General features: G+C 34.1%; 1 protein-coding gene across 3 annotated transcripts in view; it reads right to left on the bottom strand.

Moving 5' to 3' along the window:
- Nucleotides 1–21357, bottom strand: part of UNC13C (unc-13 homolog C) — a 753954-nt gene that overhangs the window by 277922 nt on the left and 454675 nt on the right. For all 3 annotated transcript variants that reach the window (XM_050799780.1, XM_050799781.1, XM_050799779.1), the window contains one exon: nucleotides 18059–18187. In XM_050799780.1, coding sequence (XP_050655737.1) covers nucleotides 18059–18187 — 129 coding nt within the window. The remainder of the gene's footprint in view (nucleotides 1–18058; nucleotides 18188–21357) is intronic.

The raw sequence follows: 21357 nt of genomic DNA, 5'->3' as shown, positions 1-21357 counted from the left end.
AGAAATAAATCTCTGTTGTTTATTAATTACCCAGTCTAAGGTATTTTTGTTATAGCAGCCCAAGAGGACTAAGACATCTTTGGTAGAACAGTATACGGACAAGGTATGGAGAAAAGACACTTTTAGAGATTGCTGGAGGGACTGAAAATTAATAAAACCTCTTTGGAGGTTAATTTGCTGGTATCTACTAAAATTCCAAATCTGTACGACATTTGTTCCATCAATCAAATACACATTTTGAATTTTATTTGATACATACTTTTACAAGTTACAAAAAGATATATATCATTTCGTTTAGCATCATTTGTAAAAATATAACCTTAGAAATAACTTGAATTTCCACCAATAGGAGCAGGCTAAATACACTGTGAAATGTCCATTCAATGGAATACCTCACAGACATAAAAAATGAGAATATTTTAGTGTATTGGATATGAAACCATCTCAAAGACATATTAAGCACAGAGTAGTAGAGTATGTATAATATGCTACCATTTGTGTAAAAAAGGTGATTCATATATCTCTATGTGTACATGTTTTCATATATACAAACATATCTATATACATATCTATGACATGTTCATATTTGAAAAGCATATATGTATGTGTATGTGTATATATATATATATATATATATATACACACACACACACACACAGGCATGAATGCCATATCTCTGAAAGGATATGTTGAAAGGTGATGATATTGTTTATTTCCAGGAGGGGAAACTGAGTACTTGGGGAAAGTATGAGCAGGAAAATTTTACTTTATACTTAAAAAAAAAAATTTCCATTATGTGCCTGAGAAATATATTACCAAAAAATTTAATGAATAAAACTTGAATTAAAAGCAAAGTGAGGGCTGGGTGCAGTGGCTCACACCTGTAATCCCAGCACTTTGGGAGGCCAAAGTGGGAGCATCACTTGAGGTCAGGAGCTGAAGACCAGCCTGGCCAACATGGTGAAAACCCGTCTCTATTAAAAATACAAAAATTAGCTAGGTTTGGTGATGCGTGCGACAGCCCCAGCTTCTTGAGAGGCTGAGGCAGGAGAATAGCTTGCACTTGGGAGCCAGAGGTTGCAGTGAGCCGAGATCGCGCCACGGCATTCCACCCTGGGTGATAAAGCGAGACTTTGTCTCAAAACAAAAACAAAAACAAAAGCACAGCAAAGTGAGATTAAAAATCAAGATTAATTCAGAGATAATGAAATGAAACATGATGTGTAGACTGCATGATCATAGAAATAATTCTAATTCTTGCCTGTCTTTGATACTTGATAATTACTTAAGTAAAGTTTTAAGTTTGTTTGCTGATTATAGCAAAATACCTGAAACTTGGAAATCTATAAAGGAAATACATTTATTTCTTACAATTGCAGAGGCTGAGAAGTCCAAGGTCGAGGGGCAACATCTGGTGAAGGCCTTCTTGGTAGGGACTCTGTGTAGAGTCCGGAGGTGGCACAGGGTATCACATGGCAAGGAGGCTGAACATGATAGTTCAGGCCTTTCTTCCAGTTACAAAAAAGCTACCAACTCTACTCTTATGATAGCCCACTAACACAATAATCCATAAATGAAATAATCTATTCATGTGGGCAGAGTCCCTTGTGGCCCAATCACCTCTTAAGGGCCTCATCTGTCAATACTGCCACATTGGGGATTATATCTCAACATGAATTTTAGAGGGGACAAACATTCAAACCATAGCAAGTAACCATTCCCATATTATTTAATTCCAAGTTACATTTTATACAGAATTTGGGGGCACTGATCTTTAAGTAGTTTTCTTTGAATAATAGTAAAGTTGAGATATTCCTCGAGTTGGAAGTACTACTTTGGATTGTACAACCTTGTTCCTCTTACTATCTCTGAAGGAAACCTATTCCAGAAGCTATGCGACCAAAAAAGAAGAAAAGGACAATGAAGTACATTTCCAGCAATTTTTATAGGGCGTCAGTGCCAAGTTTAATTAGAGAGCACGTTCCAATGCTTCCAAATACCTGGAAGGTGCTTTGCAAGCAGATGGAGAGTGACAGCATATGCATTTCAGAGTAAGCCTGGTAGGTCCAGCAAACTATGTATTTTGTGTGTTATAAGCTCCTCCATTTTTATAAGGCTGCTCAGTAGAAGCAGCACTGAATCAAAAGCTGTTTGTGTTTCAGTGCATGGTGTTATAGCACAAACTCCTGTCTGGTCAGGGAATTTAGCACAAAAACAAGGCAAGTATTGATGGAATAAAGAAAAGGACCATCTCCTGAATACCTATGAGTAAGATGATTCACAAACATTCTCTCAATTAATCCTCACATCAATTCTATGAGTAATTATTGTCATCCTTTTTTTTTTTTCTAAATGAAAACATTGAGGCTTAGAAGAGCGAAGTAACTTGTCCAAGACTCAATAGCTTCCTAATTGATGGGAACCTCTATTTGAATCCAGGTGAGTTTGATTTCAAAGCTGCATCTCTTCCTAAGACCTCCACTACTTGCCAAAACAAAATAAGGTTATTTGTTGACATGAAGCAGGCAGCACAACCAATTCTTCCCTACGAACCATAAGAGCTATTTCCAGAATCAAAGCAAAAGGGTCTAGCTCCTTCATCCTGGCCCAGATACTACTCTGTTTTTCAATTGTTTGGTGTCCTCCAGGTTTTTATGGGACTGCTTTGTGTGTGAAGTATTGTAGCTAGAGTAAAAGCCAAGGATGGGACCCCAAGAGTTCTAACATTTACAGGCTTGGTAGAGGAGGGGATTTGGCAAAGAATCTAAAAGGGAGCAGTCAGTGAGGTCAGAGGCAAGCCGGTAAGAATAGCAATTAGACATTTAGAAAATAAAGTGTTTCAGGAAGGACGGAGTGGCCAACAATGACAAATGCTTCTGATAGGTTAAGTAAATGAGGCCAGATAATTGACCACTGGTTTAGGCACAGTACGGATGCAAGAGCTAAGATAGTTTTAGCAGAAGCCCAACGAAAGTGATTCTACCTTACCTCTTTGCTGGGATGAAATATACAACTGTCTGTAGAATTCTAGGTACTGCTACACTGGGATTTTGAATGAAAGTAAGATAATGTTTTGTTTTGTTTTATTGACGATTTATTGATTGATTGATTGTAACATTTCCCTGGTCTTTGCAGGGACACATCTCCAGAATTACCACCTCCAGCAGAGTCAGTCTGGATGTATTTCTAACAGAAACCATATTATTTTAAATTCTACTCTTCCCTACATCCCAGACCAGATGGGTTTTTCTTTTAATACTACATTCTATTTTTTCCTGCCTGGCATCTGACACTATTTTAGTTATTAGTCTAATAATTTTTTTTTAAATGTCTACCTCTCTGGGTAGAGTCCCATGAGGACACTGACTGTGTTTGTCTTGTTCACTGCTCTTTCTCTTATTCTTAGTGTTTGGTACACAACAAGAAGTCAACAAATTTTATTTATATGTGAATAAATGAATTACATTTAAATCCTTTTTCTCATATGAGACAGACAACTCAGAACTAATCTTCCCGCATAATTTTGGATGCTTCCTCTTGGCCATTTTCACCATTGCCAAAGAAGAATGTCTCAGAGTTTTTCAATAGATAAAATTGTAAAAATCAATAAAATAGGATACACAAACTGCATTTTTAATAAGATATTTAAGGAATGGTAACAAAACTGAACACCTCTATAGAGAGCCATATAGCATATTTAAGGAAAATAAAATGCAGCATGGAAATAAAGAGAGGGACCAATTCATTTTCTGGCGAGATTCCATTATCCATTAACTTGTTCTGGAGAGAGCAAGGGGAAATTGGATTACTGGATTATTACAATCTAGTCTGTCTTTGCTAGCCATCTATTAGAGATTATATATAGACACCACTTACGAGTGATAGCAAAAATACATATGTATTCTAGAATTTAGCATAATTAATTGCTGTATTTTTGTTTTATGCCTTCTGTTTGACACTGTTCTGACGAATCAGGAACTTTAGAAGAAACATGCCCCAAAATATGAGACTTTTAATAAAAGAGACTATGTCTAATCAGCACATTAAATACCATTTTATTAATGCAACACCAACACCATTTTATTCACATGATTTTGTTGCTGGTGAAGAATTAAAACAATTATGACCAATAATATTCTTCAGAAAGGATAACCTGACTCACTCTCTATGTATATATATATTTATATAAAAATATATTTATATATAAATATAATTATATACAATATATACAAATATACAAACATAAAATATATATTTTATATTATATATTAATGTATATATTATATATAAGCATATTTTATATAAATATACAAATAATATATAATTATATATTATAATTATATATAATTAAAAATTATATATTATCATGTATTATAAACATAATTATATATTTATATTAAAATACATCTATAATTACATATATAAAATTATAAAATGTATATATGTTCTATATTTATATAAAAATATTAAATGTATATATGTTATATATTTATATAACCACAATATATAAACAGAATCAAAACTATGAGAATAACTGCATCAGTGTTTCCTGGAAGGCTGAAAATAGCAACTAAAAATGCATTAAATTTAACCATATAGAAAGCTTTTTAGATGGATTAGAGTTCCTGACCTCTTGTTTTAAAATTTCACATTTAACTTTCAGCCCAAGAGTTCAATGAAATCATTGAGTAAATGATATTTTAACTTTAATTCTATCTCTGTATATGTCTCGCTTTTAATTACTTATGTTTCTACACTACTTTCTAATTCACTAGATGCTTCACTAAGTGCAAACACCTTCTGATTTTAAAATCAGAGTTCTACTACCTCTGAAGTAGAGACAAAAGATATTGCATTATTTTAGAGATAAGAAAACAGTGGCTACTGAGTGATTTGTTAATTCTTTATGATTAGTAAGTTGTAAAACTAAAATTAAAATTAAAATCTTATGGTTTTGATTCACATGTATTATAAACAAAAATGGCAACTATTACATCCACTATTTATGGAATGCCTAGTATACGTGAAGTGTTAGGTTGGATGTAAAAAATGCATTGGTGAGCAAGAGAGATAAAATTCCTGCACTGAAGTGTTCTATAATATACTCCACAATACTGTCTCCCTGTTGATCTTAATTGCTGTATTGTTTTACCAAGAATTCCGTAATATAAGTAACATCTACCAATTTTTTTTTCTTAAAAAGGAATTATATTAAGATTTCTGTAACTTCTGGGAAGCTGGGGAAGAGGAGTCCAAGCCTTGGGAAATAATACAGACTATCAGGCAAAAATAGTTCTTAAGCAGATTTTTTACATACCATAGTTCTTTTCACAATTTAATTTTCAGTGCAAGTTTTTCTCTAGATACTTACTAAAAAGAAAAACTAAAAAGTAAACAGAATATCAGGATCCATAGTGACAAAGTTCTATTTAATGGAATAGTTGCCTAATGTCAGGTATCATTCGACTAACTTGTTAAAAAAAATACAGATTCTTGCGCACTTTACTGGATATCCTATACTTTCTGAAGTAGCCAAGAACCTGTGTTTTAATAAGCTCCCCAGATGATTCTTAGCAGCAGGAAATTTAGGAAATACTAGAGTCAAACAATTGTAAAAAAAAAAAAAAGTTTCAATTTTCTTATGTTTACTGGACTTTTCATGAGTTTGGAGTAATTTGACTTACTAAAATGTCCCATCCCAATCAACATCTATATTTTAAAACTAATATTCAAGATTCAAGAATCATCAGTTTCCTAGGTAACTATTATACAAAGTCACAATGTGAAAAATAGAAAAATTTTAAGTGAAATGACTCAAACTATAGTCTTCAATGAAATGTTATATGTTCCAAACAACTTAATTGATAGTATTAAAATATAAAGAAGCGCATTGTAGATAAATTCATTTTTTCCTATCACCATTTGTGAATGAAAAACATCTTTAAAGAATGAAGGCTTCTAAAGAATGAACACAGTAAAATAAAAATCACATGACACAATATTGATTATACCTCTTGACGCCACTACAGCAATTTTATGACTATAACACTGCACTATTTCAGAGGTCTCCATTTCAATTTTGTGTATGGCCATGTGGGGCAGAAAGAGTCAACATTAAATCTGAGCTCTACACTTGTTAGATGCTAAATTCATATCAATTGAAAAGTTATATGAAGTCTAGGTAATTGACCCCAGAGATATCACAAATATAGCATATTTTGCTGCAGACATTTAGACTTACTCTTTTTTTCTTTGAGGTGGAGGAGAGGTTAGAACCTTAAATTTAGAGACTCAGATCATGCAAGTTTCCTGTCTGCCTTTCTGTTCATACCATCTATCATTCTTATCTTTTCATTTCTTTTTAATTACCATTCTACAATTTCATCTCCTTTTGACTTACATAAGACCATATACTGAGTTTGGTGCTTGCCTATTTTTTCAGTCTTGTAAAATGTTTATTATTATTTTGTGTATTTATCTACATTTTAGAAAAATAGGCCGGGCATGGTGGGTGGCTCACGCCTGTAATCCCAGCACTTTGGGAGGCCGAGGTGGGCAGATCACGAGGTCAGGAGATCGAGACCATCCTGGCTAACACGGTGAAACCCCGTCTCTACTAAAAATACAAAAATTAGCTGGGCGTGGTGGTGGGCGCCTGTAGTCCCAGCCACTTGGGAGGCTGAGGCAGGAGAATGGCGTGAACTCGGGAGGTGGAGCTTGCAATGAGTCCCGATCGCACCACTGCACTCCAGCCTGGGCGACAGAGCGAGACTCTGTCTCAAAAAAAAAAAAAAAAAAAAAAAAAAAAAAGAAAAAAGAAAAAGAAAAAAGAAAAATAGTATTGCGCTAATATACAACATTATGTTTCTTCCCTTGTTTTCCACTCATTACTGTTTTGACTTTTTATCCATGTTACTATGTAGACATCTAACCCATTTTTCTAAGTGCGCCACAATACTCCATGGTACGTACCCACTACATTTTACAGATCTATTCTTCTATGAAGGATACCTGGGTTGCCTCCAACTCCTCAGCCTCACAAACAATGCTGTATTGAATATCCTTGTAAACATCCCCTTAGTGAACTTTGTGAAAATATGTACCCAGAGTAAGATTACTGGCTTCCAGTTTACTTGCCAACTGAAAGTGTATGAAGGTTCCAATGTCCCATATCAGCATTAAACTTATAATTGATCTTTTTTTGGTATTGTTGAACCATTTTTGCATTCATGAGATAAAATTACTTGACCAAGTCATGTTCTTTAATATTCGATATTTTAATTAGACTTTTTTCATCAATGTTTATTAACAACGTGAGATTATATTTTTTTCATGTAGTGTCATAATTCAGTTTTAGAATCAAAATTTCACTAGTTTTACTGATACAACATAGTATGTATGTTATTGATATTTTCAGAATTTATTATGGTTTCATTTTTGACTATTTATTTACTTTGTTATGAAAATTAAAGCATATAGTGATAGAAGCATAACTGGCTAGTCATTTTTAGTATCTGAATTTTCGTATATTTTTCTTCTTTACAGCACATAAGACATGGCAATATACTACTCATTTTGAACAATTTCTTGTTACAAGTAAAATTTTATGTACTACTCATGGAGCTGCCATTTAAAAAGAAATTTTCTTTTTATAACATTTATTCTATATACTTTATAGAATATCAAATAATATTTTTATATATTTATAAATGATAAATATTTTATCAATTATAATTCGATATATTTGTATCTATCAAATTATAAACATATTAAGTCTAAGTTATCTTTATATCTACACAGATTTAGAACTAAGAGAATGAGCACATGAGGTGGTAAAAAGGCACCTTTCTTTCAGAATAAACATCATTCCCTAACTAATGCCAATGATTACATAAGAAAGTACATTGCTGGAAAAATAACTAAGAAAAGTCAGGGACATATTATAGCCAGTTTCTTAATGATTACTATTTAAATCATTCAAATAAAGAGTTGTAGAATTGGATATTTTTCTACATGTACATTTCAGGGCACATTCTAACTTTTCTTTCATTGCTGAATTATTTAGAAATTGGCTAGAGCAAAACCAAAGGAAAGGGAGAAAGACAAATAGCTAAATCAACCTTTAGGGTTAAAATAACTGAGAAAGATACGTCTGCAAATTAAGCATAGACTTTCTGAAATTTTCCACGTTTAAATTCAGGTGAGTTGCCAGTTTAGAGTATTCTTTGATGATATTTTCTTTTCCTCAAGGAATTTTCAGAGAATAACTTGGCCAAAATTGTGGTATACATATCACATGCCATCTGATACAAAGAGATGTTTTTTGATAGAATTTTCATTTAGTAATTATTAATTGATCTCTGCAGAGTGTTATATGCTACAAATTCAATAGTAAGATTAATGGAGTTTCTGTTTTCATGAAACTCAATGTTACCATGGGTATCAGACAAATAAAAGGTATTTTAATGCATGTGAAAAGGGTGCTTCTGTCCACATGGTACAAGATGGCTCAAAATCAGGTCCACATTCTGTCTAGTGGGAGGGAAAAAGTGGAGGAAAGGAGGGTATTCCCTTCTCCTTTAAGAGACTATACTGAAATTTGTACACATCTATTACAAAGATATTCATTGCAGTCTTATTTGTAATTATGAACAATTGGAATTGATATGTATATTGCTGTATATGCTGTAGGCAGTTGTAAAAAATCAACAACTGTACATACATGCAGCAGCATAGATAATTCTCAAAAATTAATATTGAGCTTTAAAAATTATAGAATAATTAAATTTAGACAATCTGGTTCTAGAATTAGTATATATAACAATAACACTGTATTACCTATTTCTAAAATGTATTATATCACAGGTTGATGGAGATAAAGACTGTATCACAAATAATAGATATATGTAATAAATGTACACAAAGATGAAACTATGTTCATCAAAGCTAATAAGAAATTCATAACAGAGATTTCCTTTGAGAGAAGAAGTGAGAGAATTTGACTTGGGAGGGAAACAAATAGTCTAAGCATATATGTGCATGTGTGTGTGTATATATCCAAAAGTTAATACAGACATATGTTTCTACTGATTTGACATATGACTCCCACTTTTAGGTAGCACATTTTCCTCTGCATTCATGTATCTGTATCACTCATGCTGCCTCATAACAAAACACTGCCATTTGGGGAAATGATTTTCAAAAGAAATCATCGCATGAATGTCAAGAACTTTCGTTTGTTCTTGTTTTTAGTTACAAACCTTCTAATCAGATTCAAAATAAGATTTTAAAAAGTCCCTAATTGTGCTTCAGAACTAAAAGTGTATGCGTGTTTTAGTTAAGGCATATCTTAATACAATTTTCTTAGGTAGTCATTCAATAAACGACTTAAAATTTACCAAAATATACAAACTTAAAATACGAGCATCTTAGGCAGAAAGGTTTTATTGGTTTTTGGCATCTTCCTGTGGATGATCTCTGTGTAAACAAGTTTTGATTTCAGGGTAGGAGTGGAAGGGACTGTAGAAATCAGTTAATAAGGGTTTTCACTGTTCAACAGAAAAGTTCTTTCGCAGAGTGGTTTCCACGGAACTGAGTTAATGCTGACATTAGCTCAGCATAATTCTTTTAAAACACATTTAAAAAGAAAGTCTTATCTATCCCACTCATTCCACCATTAGGGGGTCTCTTTATGTAGGTTTTATTCAAACGGATGTGTTCATGCTAGCAATAATCACTATTAATATTCTCCAACTAATTCATTCTGCTCTTGTTCCATGTTCCTAAAATAACCTTCAGATTACAGGTTTTATTTTCACATAGATGTTCACCCAGGAGAGTATAAACTAAAACATTTTCAATCAGTTTGAAATGTTTATTTTTTATTTTAAAGAAACTATCGTTTGTTCTCTGACATGTCCTAAGAACCAACACCAGTGCCTGGCATATAATAGGGCTGATGAGGTATCTGCTGGATAGACATCTATCCTAGTTTATAGATTGATCTTTTGTGTATCTCTCTGCAAGATACCAATGACCTCTGTCTACACTGACACATTAGAGATCTTAAGCTAAACTGAAGTGCAGATGCGGAGCCTGGCAATTCAGCCAAGGTAAATCCCACCTACTGAGTGCACAGCCAGTCTCTGGAGACCACACTTCTATCTTGTTCTAACTGCAGCTGTTTCTACTTTTCTATCAAATCAATTTTCCTTTTTCATTCTAAGCATTTTATTTTTATATGGTTCTTCAAAATCCCTCTGGAAAGAGAAAGTATGATTCCACATTTAAATAATCAGAACTGTACTGTGTCTAACAGTGCTGGAATCCTTAACTTTTTGTTTCAGGCAAGGCATTATATTATCCAGAGAGGATTCAGAAAAAACAGAAGTAGCATAAATATGATGAAGAAACTAGACATGAAGAGGCTAACTAGCTTATCAAAGGCCATAATTCTAAAAAGTAGAGCTGTAATTTGAACTCAGGGGTTTTAATATCAGAGATTATGTTCCTTACCATAGGTTTTAATGTAGAGTCATTGAAGGATACTATAAATAAGTAACGAAGACACTGCTTTTTTTTTAAATGTTATTTTTACTAGATAATTACTTTGTTTATCAACCCTACTCAGAGTCAGGTATACTACCAGGCAATGGGAATACAAAGATGAAACTCACAGTTTAGCTGGGAAGACAGGTCAAACTGATATCACATGATGCACCTAATAATTCACCGTGATAAGTGCAGTAGTGGTGACATGTCAGGGTATTACGAGAACAGGGAACTGAAACACCAAATCCAGCTAGAAGATGTTATAAAGGCTTTCTGAAAAGGTTAGCTGAGCTGGGATTAGCCATTAGGAGGGAAGTTTGGAGAAGTGATGCACACTCCAGGCAATATAAGGCGGGCAAAGTCACTATGGAGTTTAATGTACTGAATCATCGAATGCAATGTGGAGATGATGTTGAAGTCAGGAGTGATAATAAGGGCTTAGACTTTAGAGGCACTGTGGATAATGGGAGAGTCTGGATTTCATCCTGTGAGTAAATGGGGAGCTGGTCAAGATTTATAAATAGGATAGTCACATAAACATGGACATATTTTAAATAGTGGGGTGGCAGGTTGGAAAAGGAGTTGAAGTTCTTTTAGTCAAAATAAGTCAGCTTGTGCTATGGTAACAAATAAATATCCAAATATCAGTGAGTTAATACAATCAAAGATTATTTCTTAAACGTCCAAAGTCTGGGGCTGACTAGGCAGCCCTTCTCCACCTGGCAGCTATGCCATCTGGAATATGCATCCTTCCAGGTTATTGCACTGCAGGTGACAAGATGTTTTTATGGGTTGGGACTAGAAGTGACCTTCATTTACCTTTCCCATATCTCATCATCTGGGATCCTGCCACATGACCCAGAGTAAGTGCAAGAGGCCTTGGCAAGCACTGAGAGCCTACCACAGAATAGGGCATTTCATTCAATCTTGTTTATCATAGTTGAAATATACCTGTAAGTTCTTACCATATTATTTGGAGAAAAATCAGTTTATTTATTTACTCAATTCATTCAACAAATGCTTTTGTGAGCACCTACTCGGCACTGTCCTAAGTTCTGTCTCTGTCATAAAAAGCAGGGGTAAAGCATTGTTCACATTACTTCCCTGCGCATCAACTCTTCATTGACTCTCCAGTCACATGGAGATATGTGCGAGGGGACAGAATTAGAGTAAGAGGGATGAGAAGCGTAACATGGACCAGATCATGTGGAGTTTTGTAGGACTTTGAATTTAACTTAAATGAAAGGCCTTAGAACATTCTGTGCAGAAGAGTGATATAATCTGACTTCCTTTTTTAAAAAATAATTCTGGCTGCTCTGTTGAGAATAAACATAAGGTGATGGGGTAGACACATTGAGCTCTCTTAGGAAGTTACATAGTAATCCAAGTGAACAATGATTATAGTTCTGAGCCAGGGTAGAAGCATGGATCTGGTGAAAAGTAGTCTGATTCTTGATACATTTTGAAATGAAGGTATTTAATTTTGAATTAAATAATTAGAATTTGAAGACAAGTGAGACCTACGCTAAGTTAAGACAAAAAGGTCTTAACTTGAATTCTTAGGAGCGTGGAGTTGCAGCCAACTGAGGGGAGACAAGGCTTAATCATTTGAAATATTCCTAGATGGCTTCAAAAGGGCTCTAGAGAGTATTAGCCCCCTAAAGAATTCACCTCCAATGGATGCTTCCTTTCGAATTTCAAATAATAACAATGTTGATGAAAAAGTGTTTTTCCAAGATTTGAAGCTTAGCCCCAAGCATTCCCTACATTGACAAAATTTCACATAAAATCTAAGATCTATCTACCTAAAAATAAAACTAGTAAGAAAATCATGTAATTATCTTTTCTGAAAGCCAAGTCAGAAGAAATTAAGTGATATTAGATTATTTTGATGTGACATAATTCATTTAATTTTTGTTAGGGGCATGTTTGCTTTATGGGAACTACCTACGGAGCTCACTTACAGAAATAAACTGCTTGTGTATTATTGTTGTTGTTATTATTTATGTATTAGAAAGACATCAAGTAAGGTATGCCACTTTACTTTGGCAGTTTAATTTATCCACTGAGTATTAATTAGTAGATGAGGAAATGGTAAAGATTCTCTCTTTGACCAAACTTTGGTCAAACTTGTCTGAGCTCTCTTTTTAACCAGACCTCAACTTTTGAGCTCCCATGTTAGTTTCTGCATTGTCCAATTTAGCAAGAATCTTCTCAGTTTAGCCAGAATTGTTCATCCTTGATATCTGATCAGGTTTCCTTCTTCCACAGTGCTTCCGGTGATATTTGATCACCCTGGTCTGCCTTCAGCAAGAATCCCATCAGATCTGTTGGCCAGGATGCCCTCTTACCTCAAATGTTACCTCTTAGTAATTTCTATCCATTAAGTCCCTCCCCTTAACTCAGCTCCTTGGCTATAAATTCCCACTTTTCCTTGTGGTATTCACAGTTGAGCCCAATTTCTCTTTTCCACTATAAAATCCCATTGCGGTAGCCTTCCTGTGTAACTATTGTAATAGTCCTCTTTGAATAGTCTGCCTTACCATTCTGTAATGGGTGTAATGAATAAGTTTTTCTTTAATAAAGATCATATCTGAGCTGGATTTTGATGAAAGCAGGGAAGGAGGGAGAGTTTTTTTTAGGTATTTAGAACAAAATGCATAAATACAGGGATGTGAAAAAGGATGACTGATTCATGGAAATTATAAAATTTAGGGCTCATGAGAGCAGAGCAGTTTGGTTCAGGAGTGAGGAGTAGGAAACTGAACCTGGTGAAGTCTAGTAAGATTGATTGTAAAGTTATGCGTGGGGACAGGCGTGGTGGCTCACGCCTGTAATCTCAGCACTTTGGGAGACTGAGGCAGGTGGATCCCCTAAAGTCAGGAGTTTGAGACCAGCCTGGTTAACATGATAAAACCCTGTCTCTACTAAAAATACAAAGTAAGTCAGGCAAGGTGGTGGGTCTCTGTAATCCCAGTTACTCAGGAGACTGAGACAGCAGAATCACTTGAACCCAAGAGGCAGTGGGTGCAGTGAGCCGAGATTGCGCCACTGCACTCCAGTCTGGGTGACAGAGCAAAACTTTGTCAAAAAAAAAAAAAAAAGTTATGCATGGGTAATTACATGGTACAATAAAAAGTTTCAATCTTAGCCTTTAGGTAAAATAAAGATAATGATGTTGAAAAATTTAAAAGAATTGAAAGAGCCCAATGGGAGGAAGATGGAAAGCAGAGATTAGACAAAGAAAAGTCATTAGAAAACTACTCATGGGGAAATACAATTGGGAACCAATTTAGCTCCTAGTAATCCTGGAGGACCAAGTTTTAAAACTAGAGCATATCTAACAGAGTTGATAAGCTGAAGTTATGAACAAGTATGTGGTTATATATTGTTTTGCTTATACAATGCCAAACTCAGCTTAATATGTTTTCTTATAAAGCAAAAAACAAGCAAACAACAACAACAAAAAACAGTGACCTCAGAAATATATCATACTATATAAAACCTAGTTAAAAATTCAGTTTGGAAGAGTCTTACTTGCCTTCATCTAACATTTGCTTTCTAGAATTTGCCTCTCCCAAGTAAACTTAATGTTTCATGGATAATCACACATTTTTTGATATCTAGTGGAGCAAGTACACTATTCAGGAAAGGATAGGCAGTAGACACATTCTTTTAAAAAAATAGAGATAGGGTTTTGCTGTGTCACCAAGGCTGAAAGGGGAGCTATCATAGTTCACTCTAACTTCCAATTCCTGGGCTCACTCTAACCACCTTAACCTCCTAAGTAGGTGTGACTATAGACACATACCACTACACCCAGCTAATTAAAAAAAATTGTAGAGATAGGGTCTCACTATGTTGCCCAGGTTGCCCAAGCTAGAATACATTTGTAAAAGTCAATTTTATAGAAGTAATAGCTATATATGTCATAGTATGCATTAGAAAACTTCAATATAACAAAAAAGATGTGTCATCAAGGGGGAAGTAATCTATGAAATCCACATAACCAAAAAAGGATTAGTATCCACAATATTTTTAGATTTTTCTATAAGTTAATAAGCAATAGACAAGCAAACCAAGAGAAACACACACAAAAGACTGACAGGCAATTCACAGAACATAAAACTCAAGCGTTCATTGATCATATGTGAAAATATTTCAAACTCACCAATATTAGAATAGTGTTCATCTCCAAAGGTCAAAAAAGGAGTGGGATGGGATTGGAAAATATAAAGCAAAATACTATTTTATGTGTAATGTTTAATGTCTTTAAACAACAGCAGAGAAATACTGGAAAATGTCAACATATGGTTATAGTTAGTAGGTAGTAAGCATATACATGTTTGATTTGCTTTCTATATTTTCTTTTGTATTCCTGAAATTTTAAAAAATAATTTCAACATTTATTTTAGACTCATGAGGTACATATGTAGGTTTGTTACGTGAATATATTGTGTGATGCTGAGGTTTGGGGTACGACAGATCCCCTTACCCAGGTACTGAACATAGGACCCAACAGTTAGTTTTTTAAGCCTTCTCCCATTGCCAATAGGCCTAGTTTCCATTGTTCCCATCTTTATAAGCTCTCACTTATAAATGAGAATATGCAGTATTTAGTTTTCCTTTCCTGTGTTATTTTGTTTAGGATAATGGCCTCCAGATGTATCCATGTTGCTGCAAAGGACATTATTTCATTCTTTTTTTATGGCTACATAGTATGCTGTGGTATGTATATACCACATTTTCTTTATCCAGTCTACCGCGGATGGGCACCTAGATTGATTCCATGTCTTTGCTTTTGTGAATAGTGCTGTGATGAATACATGAGTGCATTTATCTTTTTGTAGAAAAACTGATCTTCTTTTGTATAGATTCTCAGTAATGGAATTGCTAGGTCAAATCGTAGTTCTGTTTTAAGTTTTTTGAGAAATCTCCATACGGATTTCCACAGTGGCTGAACACATTTATATTCCCACCAACAGTGTATATGTATTCCCTTTTTTCTGCAGCCTTACCAGCATGTATTGTTTTTTGATGTTTTAATAATAGTCATTCTGCATGCTTATAGATGTGTAGAATCAATATTGTGAAAATGACCATACTGCCAACAGCAATCTATACATTCAATGCAATTCCCATCAAAATACCACCACAATTCTTCACAGAACTAGAAAAAACAGTCCTAAAATTCATACGGAACCAAAAAAGAGCCCACATAGCCAAAGCAAGACTAAGCAAAAGGAACAAATCTGGAGACATCACATTACCTAAATTCAAACTATACTATAAGGCCATAGTCACCAAAACAGCATGGTACTGGTATAAAAACAGGCACATAGACCAATGGAAGAGAATAGAGAACACATAAATAAACCCACATACTTACAGCCAACTGATCTTTAACAAAGCAAACAAAAACATAAAGTGGGGAAAGAATACCCTATTCAACAAATAGTGCTGGGATAATTGGTGAGCCACATGTAGGAAAATGAAACTGGATCTTCATCTCTCATCTTACACAAAAATATACTCAAGATAGATCAAGGAACTTAAATCTAAGACCTGAAACTATAAAAATTCTAGAAGATAACATCAGAAAAACCCTTCTAGACATTGGCTTACCCAGAGACTTAATGGCCAAGAACCCAAAAACAAATGCAACAAAAACAAAGATAAATAGGTGGGATTTAATTAAACTAAAGAGCTTCTGCACAGCAAAAGGAACAGTCAGCAGAGTAAACAGTCAACCCACAGAGTGGAGAAAATCTTCACAATCTATACAACTGTCAAAGGACTAATATCCAGAATCTACAAGAAACTCAAACAAATTAGTAAGAAAAAATTATTATCAGAAAGTGGGTGAAGGACATGAATAGACAATTCTCAAAAGAAGATATACAAATGACCAACAAATAGATGAAAAAATGCTCAACATCACTAATGATCAGCAAAATACAAATCAAAACCACAATGCAATACCACATTACTACTGGAAGAATGGCCATAATAAAAACATTAAAAAAAAAAAAAAAAAAGATGTTGTCATGGATGCAGTGAAAACAGAATACTTCTACATTGCTAATGGAATGTAAACTAGTACAACCACTTTGGAAAACAGTGTGGAGATCCCTTAGAGAACTAAGAGTAGAACCACCATTTAATCCAGAAAACTCACTACTGGATATCTACCCAGAGGAAAAGAAGTCCATGCACAAAAAATATACTTGCACATGCAGGTTTATACCAGCACAATTTACAATTCCAAAAATATGGAATCAGCCTAAATGCCCATAAATCAATGAGTGAATAAAGAAACTATGATATCTATATCTATATCTCCACATAATGGAATACTACTACTCAGCCATAAAAAGGAATGAACTAATGGCATTCACAGGAACCTAGATGGAACTGAAGACTATTATTCTAAGTGAAGTAATTCAGGAATAGAAGGCCAGACATTGTATGTTCTCACTCATAAGTGGGAGCTAAGCTATGAGGACGCAAAGGCATAAGAATGATACAATGGACTTTGAGGACTCTGGGGAAAGGGTCGGAGGGGTGTGAGGGATAAAAGACTACAAATTGGGCTCAGTGTATACTGCTTGGGTGATGGGTGCACCAAAATCTTACAAATCACCACTAAAGAACTTACTTACATAACCAAATACCACTTGTTCCCCAAAAACCTATGGAAATAAAAATTTAAAATAATAAAATAAAAATAATAATAATAGCCATTACTACTGGTGTGAGATTGTATCTCATTGTGGTTTTGATTTAAATTGTGTTTTTGAAATATTTCTTAATAAATTAACACATAGGCCAGGTGTGGTGACTCATGCCTGTAATCCCAGCACTTTGGGAGGCTGAGGCGGGTGCATCACCTGAGGTCAGAAGTTCGAGACCAGCCTGGCTAACATGGAGAAACCCCGCATCTACTAAAAATAAAAAAAAAAATTAACTGGGCATGGTGGTTCATGTCTGTAATCCCAGCAACTGGGGAGCCTGAGGCAGAAGAACTGCTTGAACCCAGGAAGCAGAAGTTGCAGTGAGCTGAGATTGCGCCACTGCACTCCAGCCTGGGTGACTGAGTGAGACTCCTTCTCAAAAATTAAATAAATGAAATAAAATGATATGGGAGGCAGTGTGAGTTAGGGGAAGAACATAGAAACGGGAGTTGGAATCCTAATGTGTAGTCCCAAATCTTTCACCTACCCACTGTGTGACCTTGAGAAAATCTCTTCATTCTTCTGAAACTGATTCTTCAGCTAAAACCTTAAACAATATGTGCCTTTACTACATAAAGTTATTGGAAGGAGTGAATTAGTTCATGTATGCAAAGGTGATATTCAAATGTGAAGAAAAGATATGGAAATTTTCAAATTTGCAGTTAATATGAAATTAAATGAACATACTTTTCTATTTACTCTCATGCTAAATGTATTGAAACAGATATTAGAAACAAAAGTGGGGATTATAAAAGACATACATATTTTCTTACCGGGTCTATTAGCTGGGAGTAGAGTTCATGGCAATTGTCAAAAATATACTTGTATGTAGAATCCAGGCAAGCCCTTACACAGTCTTTCACCACCATGCTTGCTTTTGGGGGGCTTTGCAGCTCCAGAACCTGACAGATAAAGACAGATGCTTATTTTCTCAAATGCAACAATAACACATTGTAATCTAGTATAAACTACTCAAATATATATTCAATAAAGACTTTTAGTTGATTTTTCTATGTTCAGTAAGTGTCATCTTACCATGTGGTTTTAAATGTGTAAACATTTCAACTTTCTGATATAAAAACTTATTGAAAATGATAATGGTTATAAACACTCAAATAAAAACACTTAACGTGACCAGTTAATAGCGTTCATGCATTCTTTGATTTCATTCCATTCCATCACTCAACAAATATTTATCTCTTCCTATATGTCAGATAATGGTGATACAGCAATGAACGATAGAAATAAAAATCCCTTTCCTCATGGGCTTAAGTTCAAGTAGATAATAAACAAAATAAATGTATAAGATATATTACATGATGATGCATGTTGAAAAGTAAAACAGAAGAAGGATAGGAAGTGTTTCAATGGAATAGACCGAATACAATAAACAGCAATGGTAAACGAAGATGTAGGGTGAGAACAAGGGGAAACTACATATAGACGATTATAAGAATCTTAGCTTTTAGTGAGGTGGGAAGGAATTGGATAGTTTAAGCATAAGAGCAAAATGGCCTAATTTTAGCAAAATAACTATCTTTATAAGGCTCCCTTATGCTGCCTTAAAGTGGGCCATGAAAAAAATAGAAAGACCAATTATGAGAATAATGTTAAAATTTAGTCTAGAGAAGATGATGCTTGATCAAGGTGGTAGGATTATAAATTATTAGAAGAAATCATATTCCGGTAAATTTTAGAAAAAAAGAGCGAACAGGATTTCCTGACAGACTGGATGACTTGTGTGAGAACTGACTCCAGTTGTCCCCAGTATTTTAGCCTGAGCAACTGTTATAAGGGAGGTGACTTCAATTTAAATGGGAAAAACTGTGGATGGGAGCTCAGGAGCTCAATTCTGAACAGTTTAAGAAGCCTATTAGGCATATACATGAATTTCAAGAAGGTATTTGGAAAAATGAATCTACAGTTGTGGAAAAGTTCTGGTTAGAGATATAAATTTGGAAATTATTATCTTACAGAAGAATGTAAAGAAACAACACTGGTTGAGTATGGATAGTGAAGAGAAGAGGTCCAAGAAATAAATCCGGTTAAATCTTACATAATTCTAAATCTGTGACAACAGACAAATGAGAAAGAATAAAGCAGTAGAGAGCCCCCGCCCACCCCCACAAGAACTAATGGTATAGGCGGGAAATATAACATGCGATGTTGACAAATTATTTTTGGGAAGTGAGAGAGTAAAAGTCTGATTGCAGTGTGGTCAAAAACTAAGTACAGAGTTGAAGTTTTAATATTGTTAAAATTTCAGTTCTCTCCAGATTGATCTATAGATGAAATGAAATCTCAATTAAAATCCTAGAAAGAATGATAATCACCTATACAACTGTGAAAAATAAAGAAACGAGGTGGGATGCACATTATCTTTTTTTTTATGATTTGCTATGAGGTCACAGTAATCAAGATAGGATGGTAGTGGTGGATGTACAAACAATTGAACAGTATAGAGAGTTCAGAAATAGACCCATACATATATGGTCAATTTAATTTTTTATAATAATACCAAAAACAATTTAATGGAGAAAGGAAAATCTGTCTAATAAATGCTGCTGGAACTCTTAAACATAAATATGTAAAATGTTATCCTTGATTCACACTTTATACCTTATACCAAACAAAAACAACCACCAAAAAAATCCCCAAAATTCTAAATAAAACATATGCCCAAATATAAAAGGTAAAACCAATCTTTCAGAAGAAACACACCAAAAAACCTCTTTGTGATGTTGGTTTAACCAAGAGTATTATCCATAATTAGAAAAAAAAATGATAAAGTAGACCAAAATTTAAAACTTGCTATATAATATATTTTTAAGACAATTAAAAGATAAGGCACAAACAAGGCAAAAATAATAGCAAATCACATATCTGCCAAAAAAAAATGTATCCAAAACATATAAAAACTCTCAAAACTCAAGACTATTGTATTCTTGAAAAATGCAAGAAAGTAGATTTTAAATATTCTCCTCACAAAAATGATAACTTTGTGAGGTAATGCATATGTTAATTAGCTAGATTTAGCCATCCTGCAATGTATATATATTTTAAAACAATATGTTGTACACAATAAATACATGCAATTTGATCTATCAATTTAAAATAATTAAAATTAAATTGCCCTTAATAGTAAGAAAGCCAGCTAACAAATATGGGTAAAAATTTCAACATTCTTCACAAAAGAAGATATTCAGATAGCAAGTCAACCCCCCAAAATTCTCAATATTATTAATTTTTAGACAAATAAAATTAATACATTAAGATAATGCAACATCACTTCTACTAGAATACATACATACATACATACATACATACATACATACATACAAACATACATACATAACATGGAAAATCCCAAGAGTTTTGCTAGAGGATGTAGAAGAATTGGGACTCTCACACGCTGCTGCTGAGGATTTAACCCAAGGAACATAAAAATGTATGTTTACAACTATAATCCCATGCTTATTTAAAATAGTTTTATTTGTAATAAACCAAAATTGGAAATAATTCAGATATCTGTCAGTGAGGGAATGGATAAATTGGTAGTACATATATAACAAAGAATTACTACTTAGCAATTAACAGTAGTGGATTGTTGATACACTCAACACCAATGAATCTCTGTTGTGTTATGGTACATTGTGTACAATTTCATTTACATGATGTTCTAGGAAAGGCAAAGCTATAGGCAAAGAACAAATCAGTGGTTACCAGCATGTGGGAGAAGGGTTGACAACAATGGTGTAGCACAAGGGAATTGTGTAGGCTCATGGAACTGTTCTATATCTTATTGCTCTGGTGGTTATATAACTACACATTTATCAAAACTAATAGGACTGTGCAACAAAAGAGTGATTTTTACTCTCTGCAATGAGAAAAAAGGATAACAGGAGAAGAAAATTTGTTCAAAGGATAATATAAGGAAATTAACTGGAAGGAAATGTATGGATGACTATTTCAAGGAGTTTTGCTATTAAGGGAAATGAACTGGGGTAGTAGCTATAGAAGAAAGTGAAACCAAGTGGTATTTTGAAGACTGTAAAATCAATAGCACGTACAT

The sequence above is a fragment of the Macaca thibetana genome, chromosome 7 (assembly GCF_024542745.1).
Source record: "Macaca thibetana thibetana isolate TM-01 chromosome 7, ASM2454274v1, whole genome shotgun sequence".
NCBI classification, from domain to species: Eukaryota; Metazoa; Chordata; class Mammalia; order Primates; family Cercopithecidae; genus Macaca; species Macaca thibetana.
Note: the sequence above shows the minus strand (reverse complement) of the source record. Positions and strands in the feature narration are given on the sequence as shown.